Source organism: Semicossyphus pulcher, unplaced genomic scaffold (genome assembly GCF_022749685.1).
Source record: "Semicossyphus pulcher isolate SPU_LCO1_2020_fin unplaced genomic scaffold, fSemPul1.0.p SCAF_4, whole genome shotgun sequence".
In the NCBI taxonomy this organism is placed as follows: domain Eukaryota; kingdom Metazoa; phylum Chordata; class Actinopteri; order Labriformes; family Labridae; genus Semicossyphus; species Semicossyphus pulcher.
In genome coordinates, this window is record NW_027211715.1 from 28,946,970 (window position 1) to 28,971,235 (window position 24,266).

At 40.4% G+C, this 24,266-nt stretch overlaps 1 protein-coding gene across 1 annotated transcript in view; it reads left to right on the top strand.

Moving 5' to 3' along the window:
• The window catches only part of LOC138608018 (collagen alpha-1(XXIV) chain-like), a 55,992-nt gene that overhangs the window by 18,716 nt on the left and 13,010 nt on the right, over positions 1-24,266 (top strand). The window contains exons 18-38 of the mRNA XM_069680674.1: positions 311-364; positions 1,618-1,671; positions 4,097-4,150; positions 4,815-4,868; positions 7,532-7,585; positions 7,807-7,851; positions 9,694-9,738; positions 12,144-12,197; positions 12,851-12,904; positions 13,009-13,062; positions 13,334-13,387; positions 15,303-15,356; positions 15,700-15,807; positions 16,560-16,613; positions 16,982-17,089; positions 18,920-18,973; positions 19,818-19,871; positions 20,009-20,065; positions 21,883-21,936; positions 23,236-23,289; positions 23,529-23,582. Of these exons, the coding sequence (XP_069536775.1) occupies positions 311-364; positions 1,618-1,671; positions 4,097-4,150; positions 4,815-4,868; positions 7,532-7,585; positions 7,807-7,851; positions 9,694-9,738; positions 12,144-12,197; positions 12,851-12,904; positions 13,009-13,062; positions 13,334-13,387; positions 15,303-15,356; positions 15,700-15,807; positions 16,560-16,613; positions 16,982-17,089; positions 18,920-18,973; positions 19,818-19,871; positions 20,009-20,065; positions 21,883-21,936; positions 23,236-23,289; positions 23,529-23,582 (1,227 nt within the window). The remainder of the gene's footprint in view (positions 1-310; positions 365-1,617; positions 1,672-4,096; positions 4,151-4,814; positions 4,869-7,531; positions 7,586-7,806; positions 7,852-9,693; positions 9,739-12,143; positions 12,198-12,850; positions 12,905-13,008; positions 13,063-13,333; positions 13,388-15,302; positions 15,357-15,699; positions 15,808-16,559; positions 16,614-16,981; positions 17,090-18,919; positions 18,974-19,817; positions 19,872-20,008; positions 20,066-21,882; positions 21,937-23,235; positions 23,290-23,528; positions 23,583-24,266) is intronic.

The following is a 24,266-nucleotide window of genomic DNA, read 5'->3' on the forward strand; positions in this document are numbered from 1 at the left end:
ACTCTTTTCAGTCATGAACATCAAGAAGGAGATTTTCTTTTAAGTAGAACTAGTGATATTATCATGTGAATATAGTTTCAGATATCATCTTACAGGTTTGTCCACTGGCCAGCAGCTGCTCTTTTTTTGTTCACAAAAGCTTAACATTGTAATCTATGACCTCCTGCATTCCAGGTGTCATAACAGATTGGAAAATGACCTTTAGATGAATGAAGATCAGGTCCACACACTAACATACTGTCTCCTGATGTGTTTGTGTTAAACGATATTTCTTTTTCTCCTCTCTCTATTATATTCCTCTCCTGTCCAGGGTCCACTAGGCCTTATTGGGATAGCTGGGGTGATGGGAGTTCCGGGTGAAAAGGTAAGGAGTGTGTTTCTCTATCATTAGCCTGTCAGTCAGCATCAGCTGGTTGCTTGTCAGTGGTAGACCCCTGTAATTTGGGTTGTGTTAAGCAGCTATGACTTGAGGCCCCGGAGGGTCCTGAAGACAGGCTTAGATCTGCATTCAACACTCTCACAGCCACATTAATAACAATATAACCAAAGACATGTCAACATTAATGCCCCTCGGCACTCTGCCTCTGATAACGTGAGCAATATGAAGGTGAGAGAATTTCCATTTAATCTGACAAACCTGTTAAGACAAATTGACACTGTATGTTATAAACCTCACATATAGTTGTAGACATATGCTGTCCTGTCAAACATTTTATGCTAGTACTTGGTAAAATGCATAAAGACTAGAAAATGTAAGTAAGGGGATAGCTACACACAGGTTTTAGTCATGATGCAATCTGGAGAGGCCCTGAGGCTTTCTTCATTTTTGTCTCACTTGCTTCTCAGCTGAAAACAAAATATTGAAAGTGGTCTCTTCAACTTTCCTGCTCAATGGAAATGATTTTCAAAGCAGTCAACGTCTTAATTTCTACAAGTCCTCCCGTCTGCCACCTATCTCTATTGTTCTCTTTCTCTTTATACAGCAAACCTGTCCTCCTTTAATTCCTATCCAGACGCCCCCTGTGTGTCAGAACATGTTCTTGTGATGGGAAGCTGTCTTCTTGTCAGACTCTCGCTTTTCCTCCGCCTCCTCTTCCGCAAAATCCTCCTGCTTCATTCTGTCAGCACCAGCCATACCTTGACAGCCCACAAATTCCTTTCACATCATATATAGAAGGTTTAAATTCAGTGCCCCTCTCAGATTGAGACCTGTGTTCCTAACAGAGCCTTCAAACTGTTCTGCTCACTGTCTGAATGAAGTACATAAAAGAACTTGAAGGGTACTTGTACAGTTATGAATGTAACACCGTTCAAGACAGATTAAGTATCACTGACACAAATGTTAGAGGGGTTAAAGTGGAGACCCAGACAGCTTTACTGCTCACCCGGAGTTACTTTTGCTTTTAACACACTGCGCAGGAGTGCAACCAACTGGGTTTCAAAGTACCTGCTCCAGCTGTCACTCTAACCTTCTGCCTTTAAGAAGTTGCTCTCCAGTTTCATTGCGCTTTATTAGGAAGAGTGTATGTGGGTTTTCTGTGTTGACGTTTCAGGTCATAGTTTAATGATCCACCATCGCTTTCTCACTCTTTCTCTGTCTTACTGTTTCTTCCCCAGGGCGACCGAGGACCAGCGGGTCCAACAGGACCAGTCGGGGAGAAGGGGCCAAGGGTAAGTACAGTCCCTCAGGATATACTGTAGAGCCCTGCTTCTTGTCTGAGACCCATGTGTATATTGAAAACGGTTTTCCAAGAATCCAGCAAAGCTCCTGCAGCCTACCGGAGGTTGAATACTTTGTTCAGTAAACTAATGTCTGAGGATGATGAATACAAAAATGAAGCAACTGGACTGAAGATATTCTGGCTGTGAGTTTTGGCAGACGTTACTAAGCTACAAGGTTTAATTCATGGCAAAGGAAAACAGACTTTAGTAGACCTAAAAGGTTCCAGACTCGTCTCTTTTTTTTAGATCTTTGCAAAATTCATCCGTGACGAATTGGTCTTCCCACAGTAATGCTGAGGATAGGGATGAAAAAACAGCTTTTTTTTAGTTTGGAACTGCAGGACATTTTTATGTCTTTGTTCTCTGTCTCTCTTCAGTCATAAGTTCTTAGACTATATCTCTGTGTGGAATAAAAAGTGTCTCTGTGATGGATCTAAGAAACTGAAGCAGTGGTTTTTGGTATTCTGCTTCAGCATCTGCAAGAATAACTGAATAAGTGGTTGGCCAGAGTAAATCATCCCTCTTTAACCTTGTGATAGTAAAGGGCTTCAGTGGCACGTGACTTCATCTCATCTACTGTGGGCTTTGATTTGGAAAGAGAGTTAGAAGTGTTTGTTTTATCAAAAGTGTAAACATTTTAAGGACCCACTTACCAATATTGCAAAGCGCCTATACTTCACAGACCAATCCCTGCACACACCTTTGTAATGTAAAGTTAAGACTGAGAATAGATCTTGCTAAAGGAGAGCAATGCTTATTGGTCTGAAGAAATCTGTACCGCAGTGACTCATTATGTTCTGTTGTCTTCCCTCAAATCTTTGCCACATGTTTGAGTTTGATTTGATAAATGTATGTGAATGCAGGTTTTTAGAAGGGATGCAAATATCATTATCAATTTGGCTTCTCAGTAAGATTCTTTATCAGTTCCCTTATTGATTCATGATCAATTTTAGGCCTACACTGGTTTCAAAATAAATAGTAAACAGAGTAGACTGAGGTGTGCAAAAGCTCCACCTTTTTACGACTGTTTAATTTGGATCTGGTTTTAAGGCGCTAATGTTATTATAACATTGGATAGTTACCCCCAGTAACAGACACGCTGCTCTGTTGGGAAGCAGTGGCTCTCGTGCATAGATTGTCAAATTCACAGCATTCCTGGAATGTAGGCTCATGTTGCACAGAAATATGTTTCAGCATATTGCTTGTGTTTCCACCCTGACTTGAAATTGTCATTTTTCAGACATTAAAACGTAGGACTGTTGTCATTTTCCTTCAGTTCTATTGCGCCATGACTCCTTCTTTTTGCAATTTTCCAGTAGCCCAGATGCATCAGTTTGATATCAGTGTTTTGCAATGCAAAACTGTCAGAGAAACATGCATCAACGACAGGTATTGATGAGCTCAGAGACATCAATTTTAATAGATTGGACAATTTGGAACTGGTTCTGAATGCAACTTGTTCTCGATTCCCATCCTTACTAGTAACTGTCGCATGAAAATTATTTAAACAGTTTTCAATGCTGAGAGCCAAAAACATGCTGAAGTCCAGTGCCATCTTTTTTCTACTGTATTTTTTTGCCGAATGAGTCCACAGAGAGAGAGGGCTGGCCTGCATCCTACACTGTCCTGGGGCCTTGGATGAACTCCATGCCTGTGGTTTTGGGCCCCAGTTGTGACCTATCTGGCCTGCAGACTGGGTAGCAGGCCAACTGATTAGCTGGCTGAGGAAAGAATGACTAATTTGGTGGCTTGCAGGCTAAATAGTTAGATGATTGAATCACTACTAGTGTGTGTGCATATTTGACTGTGAGGGTAATTTTTGTGACTTATGTAAGGACTTATGGTGATTTGTGTGGAACAGTTTGAGTTAAATTGTATCCACATTAGCAGGGAGTGGCAATTCTTTCAATTCCAAAGATTAAATTGATCATCTTGTGAATTTCTGTTTCTGTTTAAAGAAGATTTACAGAGATTATCTTTTCCTGGCAAATCTGAACCACATTTGTCTTCACTTGCTGTCTTTTTATTGTGGTATAACTCCCTAATAGATTATTAGAGAGAGACAGAATAACTGGTAGACAGTGCTGCAGCATCCAGCTTTCATTTTTTTGAGGGTCTGTGACACATTTTTATAGAACTAAATATAAAACACAAGTCTGTAGAACGCTCCTCATCTTTTTAGTCACAAATGAAGGAACCTTTTCTGCACAGCTTTGCATGAGCTTTTGTTTTGTTGCTTCACTTGCCATTGTAAAGTTCTGACTAATGCTAAATAACATGTTTGATATGTATAATGACACTTTTACTTCCTATGAACCAGATTGACACGGTTTCTTGACCCCTTTTTAAACTGTTATTTCTCTTCTGGTGTAAGGGCTATCCAGGGTTGCCAGGAAGTCCAGGGGACATCGGCATGCAAGGGGCATCTGTAAGTATCATACCTTTGTCATACCAAACGTAATTCTTTGACTTGGGATATCTTTATTTAAATCCATTTTTAGTGTATGTGATGAAAAGATCAACTTTTGTACATCTCAATATTCATGTTCATTAATTTCCTTTGCAGAAACCTGCGTTTCTTTTTGCTTATTCAGCATTTGTGATTGAGTCATGCTCAAATTAGTACGTAATGGACTGAGAAGCTTGGATGCATTTACTCTCATCCTCTCTACTCAGTGTCTTGGCTGGATATTGTAAACGCTTAAATTGCAAGATTTACTTGGACTCTAAAACTGATTTGGAGGAATGCTCTCTTTTCTGTAAACACTTAAAATTGAAGGGGGGGGTTCGGTATATCAGTTTCCCTGTTCCCACAATTTAGTCTAGACCTGTGTAAACAGTCTGTCTTCACTGCGTGATTCTGCAGTAGTTCTGCTGAAGCCTTTGAAGTATATCCATTAGGTTAACATGACTAGTGTTGATGTGTGTTAAATGATGCAGAGTGAGGCCTTGCTCTGTATAGTTGTCTGATATTCTGTAATATACCATGTTAAAGAAACACAGTAAAATCTTTTTTAAATTGCACCTTGTTCTACTAAGATTTCCCTAACTCTTCCTGTCTTCTATCTTTTTCTGTCTTGTTACTTTCCCAGGGTCCACAGGGGCAGAGGGGCATTCCAGGCATCGCTGGTCCAAAGGGCAGAAGGGTAAAAGCTGTCTTTATCTTTTGGACGTTAGTTGTACTCATCCATGAGCCTACTTCAACTTAACAGGGACTATGAAAAATTCACTTATCCTAGCCGTGGTTGTCTGTTTCACATCACAGCTCCATCCTCATAAAGTGGAGGTTAAAGCAATTAAGAGACATGTGTTTGTCCTTCCACTTGGACCTTGCTTCTTTATAGATGCTTTTACAAGTGTTTCATAAGCCCCATGACTCTCATGTCTCATTATGGGAATGTCAAATGGATATGTTGTGGTAATACTGGTGAGACACCGTGTGGCTGAGAGGAGGATGACACCTTCAGTTCATCTGGCACAGATACATTTATGATGATAATTGTGGTCAGGCCTCTCGAAGCTTTAGGAAACATTTCAACAGCAGCCACTGAGGTGCATCGTGTTGATTATACAGTGTAAAAGATCCGAACAAATACAAGCGAAGGAAAACATATAACCCTGTAAGATGTCTGTAGTTATAACTGATAGAGATTAAGACACAGGTTGTGTGTGTTGCCTAAAGATTAAACTATTTTGCACTAATGCTGTTTTACATAAGCCTAATTTCACCGTGTTGCACTTTTCTTTTGTGTTTTGGCAAGTGAACATTTTAGAGCTTTGTTTATCATTTAATGTGAGTTTTGTTCAGGTGACCAGGTGTAAATCAAATTAATGGGGTGCAAATATGTAATCCCAATACTTATTGAATAATAAAAAATAGGGCAGTCTTTGTGACTGTATTTTATTCAACGCAGACATACTGAGTTTCCTGAACAGTGGCCAAAACACGTCATCAAGAAGTGTTGCACCTACAGCTATTGATGTATTTGTAGTTATGACACCAAAATCACCAAAACAAATTCCTTGTATGTGTAAACCTACTTGGCGATAAACCCCAATTCTGATTCTGATTCTGATGGATCAATATTCAGATTACCAGCATCTTCCTTAATTAACTTTTGCACTGGCTTTTAGCATGACTGCTAACATATGTTTATTATTGCCAACCTTTTCCTTTGAGGATTATGTTCACTTCATGCCAGCAAGAGTTTTACAAGGTTTTGTACTGATTTTGACAGTTTCTGTTTCTGCCTCAAGCGATAGTACTGCGCTCCAAGGTTGGCAATTTCTGTTAGTTTCTCTTTTGCTCATCAACTCGGTCTGATTGCTTTAAGGCAGCAGCACATTCTGGGAGGTCCTCTTAGTCTTGCCTTTAATTTCCTTTAAATCTTTCCAAAACTGATGGTTAGCGTGTGCTTCACTTCCTCTGCCAGACTACCTAAAAGTGGTATGGCTAAAGTTCTCCAGTAGTATATGCGTCTATTGCAAGAAAACGTACAGGGAACGCTAACCAGTCAGTCGAGTACTACCTACTACTACACAACTTCTGACACTTCATCAATCATTCATAATCCACACCCTTTTATCCTTATTTTCCACCAGTTGAACATTTTGGCAAATGAAACATATGGCTGTACTTAACATGCTGCGGTTTGTGATGTTTACTGTAATCCATACACGTGTCAGCTTGTGGTTGCATTTCCTGTCTTGCTGAGGTACCAGGACCAGTTAAAATGGAAGACTGAAAAACCTTATCCTTTGAATAAAAGTCACATGTTCCCCATTCTTAATTAGGTCTTTGGAAGAGATATTGGAAATAAATATGCGTCCTTTCTCAACACTGTGGTTTGTCAAAAGGGATTTACCTCACAATGCATCATTTAGAAAGCAAAATGCAGCTACCGCAACAGTTATGACTCATCCTAATCATGTTACCCTCTGATGAATAAAACAACCACTCATATCATGGAGCTGAATGATGTGGTGTCCATCTGCCCTCTTCTGAATTATGAGGATCTTTCTGTCTATATCTCATCATCTCCCCCCTTTCAATGATCACTCACTGAATTGTAGAGAAGCACATCTCTAAAGCAATACTTGGCCAATGGGTATGGGCCAATACTGAGTACCAATTGTCAGACTTAAGGGAGCAAAATATGTTAATAATTGTAATGGATGTATTTGATAAATATCTTTGAAATTGAAAGGAATATGTTTGACCATGAAAAAGATGGAACACAAGTTACAGTGGCACAGATAATCTCCTCAATGAAAACCAAGATGCAGAGAGAGATGAGCTACAGGAAGTAACAAAGTGAGGACAGATAAAGCTGAGCTTGTCTGCCTGCAAGCTTAAAGGGAGCAGAGTGACCTGAGAGGGAGGGGAGGCTGACTAGAAGCCAGAGGCTCAGGCAAAATAGGAGCAGATAGCGAGTCATCAAAGGTATAAAAAAAGGGGAGACAAGATGGCAACGAATGATAGGCTGAAAGTGGGAACGACCTGAAAGAGTGGAGAGGGAAGAAAAGACTCTGTGGATGTATTCACAGATCTTTATCTCTCAGGCTGCCTGTGTGGTGGTGCCACAATGCCTGGAAACACCTGGAATGTTTGGAGGCGTGGTGCACTGCAGCATCAGGGATGAAACACTCCCTAAGAATACAGGCTAATTACCTTGTTGATAGTGTTATTTCTGAGGTTACTGTACACGTGTCAGCTTATGTCTGATGCTTTGATGCTTAATGTGTTCCTGTACTGCAAATTCTTTGTGGAATGATGCTTAAAGGTCTGTCTCATGCTGTTTTCTCATAGGGGCCCCAGGGTCCTGATGGCCCCCTGGGAGAGCCTGGCCCTGAAGGCACCAAGGTAAACATGCACACAAGCTTGTGGAAAACATCACAATGTGCATTTGACCACTGAATAATCCATTCCTATGACTAAAATATGCCATTACCTCCTGTGTTTTAGCCACAGTAGCACAGCTGATATAACTGCTTGACTACTTTTGTAATTATTCGTTACAGCTATAAATGTCTTTCTTTTATTTTTCTCTACCTTACCAAAATGTGTCATACCTCTCTTTGCAGGGTGAGAGGGGTGACATGGGACACAAAGGAGAGCCAGGATTCATAGTAAGTAGGGTTTATACTTTTGTCAGTTGATAACATGGTACAGACATTTCATCATGATGCTATTAATGTTTAATCTCTAACACATCTCGGGAGGAAGGCTTCAGGCTCTTCCAAAATTAGAAGGCAAATGTATTTGTATGGTCCTCCTGCATCCCAGGCTAACACAATCATTGTCATAGTAGAAAGCATCATCCTGAAGCATCTTTCTTAACATGCACATCCCTTTTGAAGATGCACATTAGCCTCATGGAAAAGGCTTAACGCATCATTGCAACCGTTGGCCACCATGGCATCTATTACAACCCTCAGGCCTCTATAAAAGCAGAGATCAGTTGGTACTTGCTGATTGGGCCTTCGTCTTCCTGCCCCAATATCAAATTATACCCACATGCAGTTATTATGTATGGCTGCCAGCTTGTAATGAGGAAACCTGAGCTAAATCTGCTGAGGAGCAGCAGGGTGAATTTAAACTATGTATTTAACTGATCTAGCTGAAGAAAACAGCTTCAGATTAATGTTTGATGTCTAGTTTTGTTAAGAGATAAAGTGCAATCTGAAGTATATCAGCAAAGACACTGTAGTAGGGGACATGTAGGGTGCTTAAGTGCTTCTATCTGATTCCTCCTTTTCATTTAGATTGAGCTGAGTTGACAGAAAAGGATATTTGTTATTGATGTGTATCATTGCTCTGATACTAACTAAACAGGGCTTTCAGCGAGCCTATTTATCAAAAGCAGGTTCCTGTTTAAGTCTTATTTTTAACAATGACTAAACAAATATGTTGCTCAGTAAACCCAATAAAACAACCAAAAAAATAACCCTATAAATGCTTTATAGCAATATAACCACTGTACTTAAAGTAATAATCTCGAAGATTTTCTTTTAAATAAATGTCTGTTAAGTCACTATCACTTAATGAAGTAATGGTGATTGAGCCTATGGCCCACTGATGAAAGCCTTTGCATTTGCAGAATTACAGACTGTGTGTGGCTCCCATTTAGTGACTCGTTTTCCATCACCCAGCAGTGGTTGGTCTGCCAGAGAGGGTAGGCGAAACTAAGCGGCTGCTTTTCCGCTCTCTGCAAGTGTTGCGAGTAAACAGTAATTTACTATGGCTGAACAAACAAAGAAAAGATGGATGACTACAGATACAACTTCAAAAATAAGTGAAAATCAAAAGAAAATGTAACAAATTTGACGCTCCGATGAAGGCAAACAGTCTAAAAGGGAAAACGACAGTTACGAAATCGAGAGTTACAACCGGAGCTAACCGTGGACGTCACACATGCAACACTGTCTGGATATCTGGGAAGTGTGCTCCCACAATTACTGTTCATCACCATAGGTGCCGCCAAAGAGAACGAAACTGAGATCTTCGAGATTTAAACTTGACCAGATGTTGTTTATACAATGAGTTTTTATTTTAGGAGCTGTTCCTTCACTCAAGTGACATAGAAAATAGCAAAACTTATGAATGTACTTTTAAGTTTATGTCAGAGCTATAACATTTATAGTTTGTTTCTGTCCAGATTAAAAACACACTCCTTTCTGCCTCTAGTTCAACGAGTTCAATAGTATTTTCCTCAGAAAGAAAGTCTCAAAAACCCTCAAATTAAAAGGGTCTAATCAAGGCAGCCAGTAAACTTCTCAGAATACTTACATTGCTGCTTCCTCCAGATCACCTGCAGGCAAATGTGTAGTGGTGCATATAATCATGTCAGCGTAAAAAACCATTACACACAAAACCAAAAGTGGTGCCAAACTGTTTCTTTAAGTAAATTGAAATCAGTTTGAAATCGAAACTGCATGTTAATCATTCAACTGCTGATTTTTGTTTTGCAGGGCAAAGCTGGCAGTCCAGGAGAGAGAGGTCCATCTGGAAAGCCTGTAAGTAATGTTTAAGTTACTATATTTCCACATTTCTCTCTCGGAGGTTTGATTATACTTCTTACTTTAGTAACAAGCTTCACTTTAGCTACAGCACAAAACAGACTTGTAAAACATCTCCACATCCTCTTGTCACCTGTAATATGCATAATTATTGCTTGTGTAGTGTGCACCAGTAAAGACACCCAAAAGGAAGTTGTCAAAGTTAAAAGAAGATGCTGAGCAGTTTTCAGACTCATAATCACAACACGTGTGCAGGTGCAGGTATTCCCCCTCGCTCATCAGTCGTGGTGCAAAGTTATAACATCACAGATTTGTAATAGTTACACTTTTGATTCTTAATGTGTTTTGAGCTTTGATAAGCCATTAGTTAGGAGCAGTTGTTTTGTTCAAATAAGTGCCTTTGTATAACTTGGCCAAGAATGTGTGCTATGATGTTGGGATTTTTTAAATACCTCAACTATAGATTTTCAAAAACACAAGATCGATCAACAGAGATGAAAAATCTGAAGAAGACAAAAAGCCCAACAAAAAACAACATTCCTGCAACACTCCTGTAAACTTAGTTTTTAAACTGTGAGCAATATACAGTATGTATGGAGCAGGACTCTGTAAGGTTGAAAAATAAACTTGTGAGTGTCCTCTGCTGGAGAAATGATGAAATGGCGCATCAGTACCAGCACACATATTGCTGACATGTGTGCTACTACCATTATTTTTATTGGTAATAATGGTTGATGTCATCAGCCGACTGATTTATTGGCCAAGCTCCACTTTAGATGAGAGTTTAAAAAACCCCTGAGGAGAAGCGATGTATTCCAGCAGCTATGGAAAACATGCAGGACAGTACATTTAAAGACAACAGCTTAAACTGACTATGGTGTCCTGGACATTTGGCAGCATTGAAAAGCCATTTTGACTGGAAACTCTTGGTTATTCAGTTTTTACCATAAAGAAAATGATGAATGTTAGTTTTCAGATGTTTTGGAACTGTGAAAGGCTGAAATAACTGATGCTTCGCAGATGGTGGAAACATGAAAACAAAAACAGATCAAAACCAGATTCCAAAGCAGATCCATGTGGGCTGCATAATAGTCATCTTTATATCCACAGAGTGTTTCTTATGGTGCAGTTTGTTCCATCAGTTTATGGCAGGATTTATGAAGGATGATCCTCAGTTGGAGAAAAGCTCTATCACCTGCATGCTCGGGCAGTGTGGGAATCTGTCGTTCAGCTTGTATTCATTTCCACTGATGAATGGGCTGTTCCTCGGGTGTTGGCTTAGCATTTTTCTACAGAATAAGACACAATCTGGGACATCTGGCTGATGGATTCTTACTGTACTCAATAATAATAATAAAAAAACAACACTCCACTTTCATTTTTGAATATTACGCCACAGACATTTCAGGCAGCAACTATTCTGGTAATATAAGGAGAGCAATCAAAGGTGAATATTGGAATACAATTGGAATGCTGCCATTGCTGTCTGTCTTTTTGTTATTAACTTCACATTTGACTTTTTAGGGTTTTTTTGGTAATTTTAAATGGACATGCAGGCTTGTACTCACTCTCAGATGTAGACATGTACCCACAGCACACACACAGATTCAAACACACCTATAGGCTACAACAACACACACGTACATGAGACTAGTTGCTGCTCGTCCTCCCAAGCACACATTTAGTTTTTTTTTCTCTTTGATTGGATGAGTTTGCAATTACATTAAAAACATATATTATTGGTAGAATTTGCCCACTAACATCATCCTCAATGCTTGGACAATGTCTGTATCTTCTGTCAATATTTCATCTTGTGCATCATCTCTGTTGTCCTCTCTGGACTCATAGCGCCATCTTGTGTCTGATCAAATCTCCCTCAAACTCTGTCGTGAATAATTCCTCACCATTTTCATATCCTGTGATTACAAATCATTGAGTGATGTGTCTTAAACTCATGTTGTTATCAGTTAGGTCAGAACCCATTACATTTAGTGTTTGGTACTTATTTGTAGTCAGTACAATCGTAAGTTACAAGGGTGCAAGTGTTTTTGCTGCAACACACATATGCTACTTAATCATTTTCATTTCTACCATTAAATCTTGGGATATTAATTTCAAAGCTTGGAATGACCAACCCTCTCACACAAAGTATTGTCAGAGTAAACACTGTTTCAAATGAGGGTTTCTTGTCTTAACTTGGCAGCACAGTGTTTGGACTACAACAAAGGGATCCGTATGGCAGATCATTGTGCATTGTGTCTGTAGACATCAGGCTGCACAGAAACATCTGACTCGTAATTATGAAAATGATAACGATGATGAGAGGAACGTTTCCAAAGCCAAGTTTTCTTACGCTTGTTTCCTGTAAGTGAATGACCGAGAGCGGCTGTGTGTGTTTCCAGGGTAAACCAGGTATTCCCGGCAGCACAGGGGAGAGAGGACCCCAGGGTGAACCCGTAAGTCTGCTGTCTCTCATTGTTCTATTGATGTGTTCTTTTTCTTCAGAAAACTGAAACTAAACAACACAACTGTAACGACTGTGGAAAATGATATCTGCAGAATGATTATAGCTTACATCATTTTCCAGAGAAAAGAGGCGTAGGGTTTCGGGAATCTTTAATGAATATATCAGAAACTCTGACGTTGCTCATTACACGAAGGAAAGAAGGAATCATTTAGTTTAGTCTCTTTCATCGCTTTCTCCCTCTGCGTCCTTCACACCTGAAAGCTCCGTACCTTGTGCCTCCCTTCTTGGATGAGTCTTCAAGTTCTAGAGTTTCCTGGAAATCTGCCGACCCCTCAGGGAAATTAGGAATGTCAAACAATCAGATACAAATATTTATTAGGTCGGAAGGTTTCAATAAGGCCATGTTTATGTTGAGTCTTGCCTTTGGCTGCTCTTCAGTTTATCTCCGATGTTCTCAGGTTTCAGCTGTGCCTCCTCTACAGACTCAACATTTAACTGTATTTGTTTGTCTTGCCATTATGTGCTAGAGTTGTATATTATGTTGTTCTGATGTTCTATCCCTCTGATTAACTGTACTTAGTGAGTCCAGTAATGAGTTTGTTGTATCTCTAAAGCATCTTATGATGGTTATTTATCTCGCAGGGACCTAGAGGACCTCCTGGAGAGGCCGGCCCTGATGGAGAGCAAGGACCTGAAGTACTTCTCATTTTATATTCATAACTATTTGTCTCGTATCACTTATCAAACATGATCACTTATTAAACATGGGTCATCTTCTTTTCTCTGTCCCGTCTCTGTAGGGCGGGCCTGGTGTAGAGGGGGAACCGGGTGCCATCGGAGAGCCGGGGTTAAAGGTCAGTACAAGCTTGCCATATTTTTCCCAGCCCCCCCTTCCTCCCCCTGCATCATAGAAGACATTAGTCATGTGCAACCTCCGTCCCAACCAGCCTGCAGCTACCTGAACTTGCTCAGTCATATCGTACTTGACATAACTGTAGCCTCGGGTGGAACAACAGCTGATTGTCTGTGTAACTGAGCTTCAGTAGTCGGTGTACACGTGTGCATGCTCATGTAAGTGGCTTTTCACCTTGAGACAGCCCTGTGTTGTGTTTTTTGCCCCTGCAGGGTGATGCTGGGCCTCCGGGAGCTGAAGGGGAGCAGGGACAGGAGGGAATACGAGTGAGTGACTGTTAACAAGCCACTAATCCCTTCCTTCCTTGTGTTTGGGTAAATCTTACCGGGTCATTTATTTACTCCCCCTCATTTTGACGACGATCTCTAATCCCTTGAGCCAAAGAAAGCAGAACGCTGGAAGTGTTTTTGTCTGATGGATTATAGAAAGAGCACTTGGACTGCCTGGGTCTCGTCTTTCTGCCCTTTCCAAAAGAATAGTTTAATCTGTCTTTACTAATGCAGATCCACGATTTGTTTTTACTTATTTCAAGGTTGAAGGAAGATTACAGAAATAAAATGATGTCTGAGAAACATGCAGTATGTTTCCTCTCATCTTGCCTGATCAGCCACACTTGGAACAAAGAAATTTGTGATCATGTCTTAGTAGATATATTCATGGAACTTGTGATCACAGTGATGATTTTTTAATCCTCAAAGTAATCTTGAAGATTTTCATTTAAATAAATGTCTGTTAAGTCGCTATCTATCGCCGAATGAGGAAACACAATGGTGATTGAGCCTATGGTCCACTGATGAAAGCCTTTGCATTTGCAGTATATACTGTTATTACAGACTGGGCGTCTGTGGCAACATTCGTGGAAAAAACAACAAGCAGCGCCCAGTTAGTGATGCGTTTTCCATCAGCCAGCAGTGGTTGGTCTGCCAGAGAGGGTAGGCGGAGCTAAGCCGCTGCTTTTCCGCTCTCTGCAAGTGTTGCGAGTAAACAGTAATCTACTATGGCTGAACAAACAAAGAAAAGATCGTTGACAAAAGATACAACCAAAAATAAGTGAAAATGAAAAAGTAACAAATTCAACTCTCAGATGAAGGCAAACAGTCTGAAAAGGAAAGTGACCATCAGCAAGGAAAATCAAGAGTTACAACCGTTACGAAGGGAGCCAACCGTGGATGTCTGGTTATCTGGGACAAATGCGCCCACAATTGCTTTTTATCGCCGTAGGTGCCGCCAGATAGAATGAAACTGAGAACTTCGAGATTATAACTTTAAGCTAAGTCATTTAACACATGAAAATACCATTAGGATATCATCGCTGTATAATTTTGAAAACAGCTAAAAAGGTAGCAGACACCTGATTGATTAGAGGGCTTTAACATTCTTTTTCTAAAATCACTTTCAACCAGACAGGCCAGTGAAAGACTGCTCTACAACCTTGAGTTAAATAGAACTGATGTATCTGTAGGCCAATATTATTGGCCCGATTTGGGACCATCACAGTTATAATGGTATTGGCCAATATATTTTCTGATATACAGCAATATGAGAACTTATTTTACAGAACAATAATGTAGAAAACAATCTTGATGGTGATTTAGAAATGGTGTAATTGCGTAATTTGTCCAGCAGAGAGCGCTCCGACTCCAAAGATTACAATACTCTCAACACTTTCTGCAGCACATGGAGCAGAGCATCCTAGCTAAGCAGACAGTGGTCTCATCTGCCATTTCTGTAACTGGTTTAACTTTTTTCAGTCTAAAATCAGCATCAGTATCGATCTCAAAATCTCCATATCTATCAGCCTCTAGTGTGAATTACATCCTTTACTCTCATATGATCCATTGTTATGACTTTCACATTGATTATTTTGAAGCATGTTGTTTAACTGTGTAATTTATAATGATCATTTTGAATGGGTTGGTTTAATGAGAACATACTGTATCATGTAGCTTATTGATATCCAGCTGTGCTGATAGCTGATGATTTACTTAGTCCATGTTTTGGGATGCTTAAATCAACAGCAACAACTCTTTCCAAAAATGTTATCCCTGTATTTAGGAGAGTTCAAATTCACCTTCATATTAGGTTCCTCGTACACTGTATTGTTGTGCAGGATGAAATGTCATTATAGCAACCTGGAGAACAAGTGAAGAGGTTTTGTTGTGAATGTTGATGTTTTTTTAGGGTCCTTCTGGTCCCCCTGGTGAAGATGGTCCTCAAGGAAAAGATGGACCAAAGGTAAATATTCAAAATCTTAACAGATTGGTTTCTGGTAAGGTTCTGCATATAACATCAATATGAGGCAGTTTTAAGTCGACCCTGGCTGCTTTAGTTCTCAGAGAGATCAGTTTAGGATTAAACAGTTAATTAAAGTCATTAAGTGAATGAAACCACAATGCATTAAGTACACCAGTTTTTTCTGTTTCACCATAGATCTGAATTAGATATACAGTTGTATGTGCAGACTGTATGACCTCTTGACCTCTCTGTGTCGGTAATGTAAAACTCACTATGTTATAACTAAACCATCTTCCACTGTGTTTTTCCTGCTTGTTTGTCTCTGGGTCTATCACACTGTCAGGGTGAGCCTGGTGAGCGTGGGCCAATCGGAGAGCCAGGGGACAAAGGTATTGAAGGAGACCCCGGGCCTCCAGGAACTGCAGGAGGGCCTGGGAAACAGGGCTTTCGAGTAAGTTGAATTCGAGCTTCTGGACTGCAAGATACATAAAAAATTATAACAAGCACCCATCATGTAAAAGGGATGCTGTAAACAGAAAATAATCTCTCTCTAATACTCTCTTACACACAGTTTACGTCTAAACTAGATCTGGTTCCTCAGGTTTTCCTCTGGGTTATTCATGTGAGAAGAGATTGATGGATGATGACAGACCAAAATAAATCACACCCATAGAACTTTGAATTCATGGAGAAGATTACAAAAGTGCTCTTGATCAAATAATGCCCTTGTACCCCAGTAGGTGTCAGCCTTCTCTTCACCAAAGACTTTTTGCTTTTGGGGCAGTAAGAGGTACTATGTCATAGACTGACTGACACCTATCCCACTGTGGTGAACATACACAAAGTCTTCTCTAAGTGCTTGTTTGTTTTGGGATCAAGATAAGGTATCTGTGTTGAGGGGCAGGAAGGTCAGCGATGTCAGGAAGTCAGGGAGCTTCAGGGCACACACACAAAGCTCTGGGGAAAGCAGTCTATAATCTGGTAAAAGCTTTGAACGACATGTGGGCGACAAGCTAAGCTACTAACCGCCTAGCATAGAAAAGGATGCACTGAGAATGTTTGAAAGAAATATCAGGAGCCGCATGTTGCTGTTCATAAATCATGATAGGATCAAAATATGACACATGATGTCATTTAAAGCATCTGTTGTAAAATAGAGTTTTAAGTGTGTGTGGTTATGATTTAATGAGTCCTCTGTTACAGGGACCAGAAGGAAAACTAGGGCCTCCAGGGAACAGAGGACGGCACGGCAAGAAGGTAAGGGGGCTCTTTCTCCAAACACTTGGAAAGAAACCTGTTTGTACAGTGTGTTTCCCAGCAGTGACACAACAGGAAGCAACGATACAGTCCAAGGCCCTTTGGTGTTTAAGTGGTTCCAGAGAACTATTGAGTCATTTGTGTCTGCTGCCTGAACTTTCATTTTGGTCAAATGTTAAGTTGTAGACTCACTTGTTTTCTTCCTGAAATCAAGTTCTGAGGAAGAAAACAATAACTTCTGTTTAAAACAAACAGACCTTTAGAGCCGGGATGGATCTATCTTCTTGCACAAAATGTGTCAAGTGCTGAATTCCAAATAAAAGAATAGTCTTTATAATTCTCGTCAATGTGTCTGTTTCTCTTATCAGGGAGAAAGAGGTCCTTCAGGTCTTGTTGGTGAGATTGGCTCACGAGGAGACATCGGCCAATCAGGCGAGCCGGGGCTGAAAGGCGCCAGGGGAACTCGAGGCCCACCAGTGAGTTCCTGTTCTTCCTGTCATTTTCATCACACTCAGAATCAGTCTAAAGCTTTTGAACAGAGATATGCATTCAAGTCCAACTAAAATTACGTACAGTCATCCCTTTTAATGGTCAATGTGATTTTAAGCTAATGGTTGTTTATCATTCAAGAAAGACAACAAAAGTGTTTGGGGAAATATTAGAAATGCTCCTTTTTGTCTCAGCTGGCTCAAGGGGGCATTGGTCTATGTTTGACTGACAGAAGCTAGCAGGCTGCTGAAGTGCCACTGTGACACTGTAAGGAGCCAGAGACAAAATACCATGTATTGTAGCCTACATGTCATGGTCTGTATGGCTAGGTGAGGACTAGAGAGTTTGCGTTTGATGTCCACAGTAAAACATTGTGATGGCATTTTTATAATTGTTTTGGGAGGTGGGTTAGGGTCACACTTTTCAGTTCTGTCATTGTACACAGAGCAATGCAGGAGCCATGTTAGAATAGTTTAAAGTGGAACTGCACCCACAGGTCTGACCATAACTCCACCCAGTGCACAATTTTGAAAAATGCTGGAAGTCGGCAAGGGGCTGAGATGGGGTGGGTGTGTCCGGCAGCTTAGTGACGTCCCCTCCCATGGCCAGCGAAAAATGGAGAGTGGCACAGAGTCACAAGGTGCATATGCCCACAAGAGACCATCTTTTGAGGTGGAGGACTTCTCCCCTCAAGAGTCCCCCGAAGAGCACTTTAGTGTGGTGGAGGACCATGGTGGTCCTGAGTCCTAACAGTTCAAGCCGTTGGCTCCAGCCCCACTAACACCTGAAGCCGGAGCTTTCAGAGCCAAGGCAATGCAAGTGCGCATGCACCAACTGCGCGTGCAGCCTGTTACAGTTATTTCTGATTCTGAAGAGAGAATGGGCGCAGTCTCTGAGTGGTAACGTAACGTTAGCGAGAAGGCTAATGTACAGTGTGCTAGCAAAAGTAGTGTAAACTCAAGTGAATGATTTGTCTCCATCAGGATAGATTTGAAAATGAGCGCGGTTTCACAGACTCCATCTCAAAGACAAGGCCGGGGGTTACCGCCCACCTTTGAGTGACAGGCATTAACATCCTTTATTTAAAGACATGTCTTGATGTAGTTTTGTCCCAAACGGTCGTCTCTACGTCACCATCAGCTGGCAAGGTCCAGGGCTGATTTAAAACAGTAGATGGCGTGTTTGAGCCATTTCCAACCCATGAAATGCAGATTTTTATACATTTGGTAAGAATTGTCAATATTAACACCAGCGCTGATGTGTTTCATCACAGTACAGCAATAAAATTTAGCTCAAAAAACATGTTTAAGTGTGCAGTTACTCTTTAACCCCCAAAATATATTTTTTTTTTCTTCTTGGCACAAACTGTAGGAACAACACCGGTGAAAAGCCACTTACACGAATAAAGGGATGTATTTCCCAAAACTGTGCCTCAGTACGTTAGACAAGTACTATTTTGTCAGTATAATAATCTTAATTATTGTTATTGCACGTTAAAAGATCTCCCTGTTTGTAAATTCAAATGCCTGTCTTTGTTTGAGGCCTGAGAGAGAGCAAAAAAAGCCCAGAACACCAAACAGGCATCCTTTCTGGTCTCTTTTACAGAGAAAGGCAGCTCTCTTTTCAGCAGAACCACTAAGACCATGTTGTGATAGCTGGACAGATTTATATCCCCATCATAAAACGGCTCTGTTTACAGGATTCAGTTTGCATGTGTGTCTGAGGCCAAGTTTATATTTAGCTGAACCAGAGTAGAAAAGCAAAACAAACAGCACTTGGACCGAATCGCTCTTTTATTGTGTGCATTTTGCTTCCAGGGTCAGCCTGGAGTCATGGGGGTAGAGGGGCAACCAGGACTGGCGGGATACACGGTGAGTTTCCCCGATGTGTGCTTTCATGACAAACATGTGCTAAAGTAAGTACATACCGTACAATAACATGATATCTACACACAACATATGCATAAAGTTACGCTACATAAAAATGTTAAAATGTTTCCCAGCTGGATAGTTGAGTGGACTCTAACTCCCTACATGTATAAGGGGCCTATCTTAAAAAGTAGCATGGTACTAGTAACTTTCTGTAGATGACAGTAGCAGTAAAAAGTAGCTGCTCTGTTGTTATTTATTACACTGAATCCTGCAGTAATGAACTTCATACAACAACAGATCTCAGCTCAACATAGATGTGGAATTTCAATGCAGCTGAATCATCTCCTCTGGTAGCCATGCGTCTAAAGGAGAATGTTATACTTCATCCCTGCCATTCTTTTTTTCCCCCATTACTCTTTACTGTTAATTATCCAGTGAATTCAAAACACAAGGGAAAAGCAGAGACGAGAGGTGAAAGAGGTTTATAAGCTATTTTTTCCAGGCCTCTCCACAGCCTGGTATATGCCAGCATCAGTGGGTGATTGGTTGCATAACTTGAACAGGGCACCTTAAGTTCATGTAGTCCCTTTTCTGTATGTGTGTGTGTGTATCAAGGCTCCCAGACTCATTCACAGTTGACTCAGTTTGCTGAGGGATTTCTGAGTCACTGCCAAAACCCGAATCCTGAAGTGACAGTATGGAAGAGTCTCTCATCGTGTTTACATAAAACACTTCTGATTAATATGCTGACAGCAGAGCTCATGTTTCTCCAAGAAACATGCCTTCGCTGGTAGAGATCTATGGCGGCTTCCTTAGATGCAATAATAAACTTTCCTTTTTTCAGGGTCACCCTGGCAAGTCTGGGCCTATTGGACCACCGGGGCCTAAAGGTGAAAAGGTAACATCATACCTAAACTAGTGTTTGAGATGGAATTCCTTCAATGTTTTGCCTTTGAGGTTTAATGTACTTCAGTCTAATGTGATTGAAACTTCTTGTGTCTTCAAGAATGATTTTCTGTGTTTGCTACATTCCAGGGTTATCCAGGCGAAGACAATAAGACCCCAGGACCACCAGGGCCCTTAGGTGAACCAGTAGGTCTTGCTTTCCTTTAAACTCTCCTCTCTGATCCCTAACACTCCTCGCTCTGTTAAGTCCAAGCCGATTAAATATCCGATTGTAAGAGTTAATCTTGATAAACTCCTGATTTTAAGCACAGAGTAAACTCCACCAGATTTATAATAATGTACCAGTGTTTCTCTGACTAAACCTGCCATGCATTAAAACTCTGATTATCTACCTGTGTGGCTCAGAACTTTTGTGTTCAATCCACGTTTACAAAACAGCACAGAAAGAAATGTTTAGCAAGCAGTTCCACACGTCAGAGGGAAGCTTAAGCTTAGCTTTGTTTGTGTTCTGATATTATCCATAATAACAATCAAGGTCCCATCACAACACTGCAGAACACAAGTGTGTCATTGTTCATGTGTTTGAAACGTGCTTCTTAAATGTGCATTTCTCAAAAACAGGTTTGTCTTTGACAAGGACAGAAGTGTTGATGAAATTACCTCAAGGATTTTACGTTCTCAGGCCATGTCTACATGTACACGGGTATTTTTCAAAACTGAGTTTTTCCCCTCCTTCGTTTCCAAAAAAAACCCGTCCACACAAACACGATTATAAAAAATCCCTGTCCAAACGAAAACACCAAAACACACCAGAAACGCTGTCATGAGAATGCCACACCAACAGGCGGTGATATAACCCGGTCATTCAAAGAAGAAAATGCAATGCAATGGCACATCGAGGAATATGCGACGCCTCTGTTCCTCAGTACAGTGGCCTAACTGTACATATAATAATAATAATGTAATAATACATTTTATTTAGAAGCGCCTTTCAGGACACTCAAGGTCGCTGTACAAAAAAAAACACAAACAAGAGTAAAAACACCAACAAGAGTAAAACAAACCAGATAAAATACATTAATAGCGGGTGAGGGACAGTGCTTAGAGTTAGGGAGAGTAGGTAAGGCGGAACAGATGAGTTTTGAGATTAGAATATATGTGTAAACATGTATAAAGTCCTGTAAGCAAAGTAAGTAGCATCGCTGTTTTTGTCACGTCCGTCATTTTGAAAGGGATGTTGCCTCATTTGTGACGCCTCACAAAGAACGGCGCACAGCCTGGCGTCACGAGCCAAAAAGTCAGTTTACCCCATCTACACGTTTCCGTGGAAACGTAGTTTCTAAAAGTCTTCACCCTGGCCAGAGTTTTACAGAAGATCCGTTTTCAGTGACCTAAAACAGAGTTTGTGTGGACGAAAGGCCAAGAGCGAAGAAAAAGCTAGGTTTTGAAAAATACCTGTGTACGTGTGGACTTGGCCTTAGACGAATATCAAAAGAGGATCAGGATGTATCACAGACTTTTAACTGCTTGGGCACACACAGTAACACAGTACTGTGACTCTTATGTGGTCTGGAACATATTTCCTCAGTACTGGACATGACCACTGTGTCAGGCCTACATTGCATGAACAGTCAGGGTAGCTGGATGTCTACACAAGCATAGAAAGCAACCTGCCATATGGGAAGGACGGGATTATCAAGTTGGCACAGTATTGCAGTACATAGCAATATCAATACAATGGCAGCCTCCTTCTATCTGCACCACCAACCAACATTAGCTGAAAGTAATGTTCAAGGTGAATTAACTCTTTTATTTATTTGACTCCAGCAAAGTTCCAGACTTAAGGGGTTACATCTTTAGAATATGATTCATGTGTGGTGGCCTGAGAAGTAACTCAGTCTTTAAGTAGCTGCTCAGCTCAATCGAAGCGTTGTAGGTTTACATAAAGGCGTGCATAAACATGCAGCGTGTGTGTTCATGTGTGTGCGTTTGTGTCTACACAGGGGCCTGCAGGCGAAAGAGGAGAGCGTGGAGAACCAGGGGATGAAGGATATCAGGTAGACAAAACTATTATATCAACATCAGATATATCACACCATCAGCACTCGGTGTGCTTGTCTACTTGTTGTTCAGACGCTTTTGATGCTCCGTTAAACAAGGCTCTGCTCTGAGGCGGGCAGACCACACATGTTGGAGAGGATTACCAAATTCCCTGCAATGAGACCAGGGAAATCTGTTGTTTTTGTCACTCCGAGCCTTTGGCATGAAGCTGATTTTTCGCTCTCAAAAAGCTGACAGACACATGCACACAATTACAGTGCAAGCAAGTTGATATATGGCTCACTTTATTTTAAACAGTTGGTGTTTGTGTTGGGCTGTGAAAGGATCTACAAACGTGTTTTTTGCTGCAATGTTCAGACGAACTGGCAAATTAAAACAATTTAGACGGGTTTGCTACACAGTATGGAAAAGTACTGAATTAGATTTAAGTAGTTTCCAGGTCTATGTAAGTGTTGAAAACAGAAATGAGAAATATAAACACAGCAAATAAACAAGGCTGCAACGACGACATGAAAATAAGATTATTTAACTTTTTTATATAAGACACTGAAAATATGGCAATAAGAAAAATAAGTGGCAACGGTAATTTTACCTTCTCCTTTGGCAGAGATGTTTCACGGTGGAATATCATCTAACTTTCTGCATAGGAGTGAGGAGTAAAGACCTTTAAAATGGGTAAAGGCAAAATTCCAAAGAAGAATGTAACATGTTGATAGTTGCATTTCAAAGCCATTAATTTACACACAGAAAATCTATTTGTGACCAAATTTGGTCTGATTGGAATGGTAGTAGTAGTTTGAAATGGAAAATAATAGGAACCCTTTTAATGTAGCTGCATAGCTTAACACTGTCTTATGTCTTAATGTAAATGTGTTATTGCTTCCTGTTAACTCTAAATATTAAAGGTTAAGACCGAAAACACAAGGATGCAGTCGGCCTCCAAACATTCTCATTAAAAAATTCTAAACATGCCAAACCCTTCAGACACCTAACTTAACTTTCCCTTAATGTCCAGTGTCGTTTTAAGTACCCTACCTGTATGATGGTTGACAGTACAGGTAGTTTTAATGCATTGAGCCTTGGACTCTTTTAGTAATTAAGTATTGTATCTAATCTTTTTAAGTTGCTGTGGAGCCTGTAATTACTTTACTGTACTCATCACGGGAATACATATAAAGGGGTCTTTGGGGATAATGTCATCCACTCAATAAAGAATATGTCTTGTAGACATCAAAGCACTGATAAAGATTGAGCTTCAGGGACAAAATATAATTATAAATGATAATGTGTTTCAGGGCCATGTTGGTACTTTCGGATCTCGTGGAGCTGTCGGACCACAAGGCCCACCAGTAAGTCATTACGTCACTTTTACAAATGTTTTGCACCCACTGAAAGAGTTTGGTAAAGCTTGAGCAGTAGTGAGTCTACAAATGTAAAATAAGTTGACATGTTTTGGGGTGACACTTGAGTAAGCCATTGAGGTATTTCCATCAGAAGTGTCTTCCTATTTGATATCATTATTTTATAGATTTGCTTAACATCTTATTGTTATCTGTGTTTTTGTTTGTTATTTTCTTGCTTTGTTCAGGGATCACCAGGCTTCCCCGGAGAAACAGGCCCAAAAGGAGAAATAGGACCCCCGGTGAGTCCGTGTAAATCTCCTTGGAGCTGAAGTTTCCCAATAAACACAGCAAAGTGAAGCCATGTATTTCCTTGACAACAAAAATAGTTTTCTGAATTTCCGCTTGTGAATTCTTCTCTGTAGTTGGGGAGAAATTAAGATCTTTTGCAATGGCCAAGAATATTTTTGATGACAATTTTTACTTGCAAATGTACCACGTTAATCACGAGAATATCTAAATATTTTCACTTTAATGTACGTTTCTTTAAAATTCTTAGTGTTTCTCAGAATATTACCCCCTCCCCGTCTTAGTATTCGTTTTCTTTCGTTTTATTAACAAAGTCCTTAATGTGCTGTCAACTTAAATAGCTTGTAAAAACACACAAACTATTTGGGCGTTCGGCATCAAAGCAGACATTTCTGGGTCAGACAGCATTCCCAAACTGACGGTTTCTTGTTTTCTGTTCCTTGACCTTGTCAAAGGCTTTGTGATAACATAACTCCTGTCATTTCGCCTGTCAAACAACTTTGAGCATTCTTGATCAAGGTCCACACAGCCTTCTTAACAGCCAAGTATTCACAAGTATCGCACAGACTTTCTTCGAACACATGTGAAACAGCTTGCATGTAGGATAGATTATGTAACCAGTCCCAATTTATGGGAGTATTTTCTGAGTGTGAACAATGTCGTCACGTGTAACATAT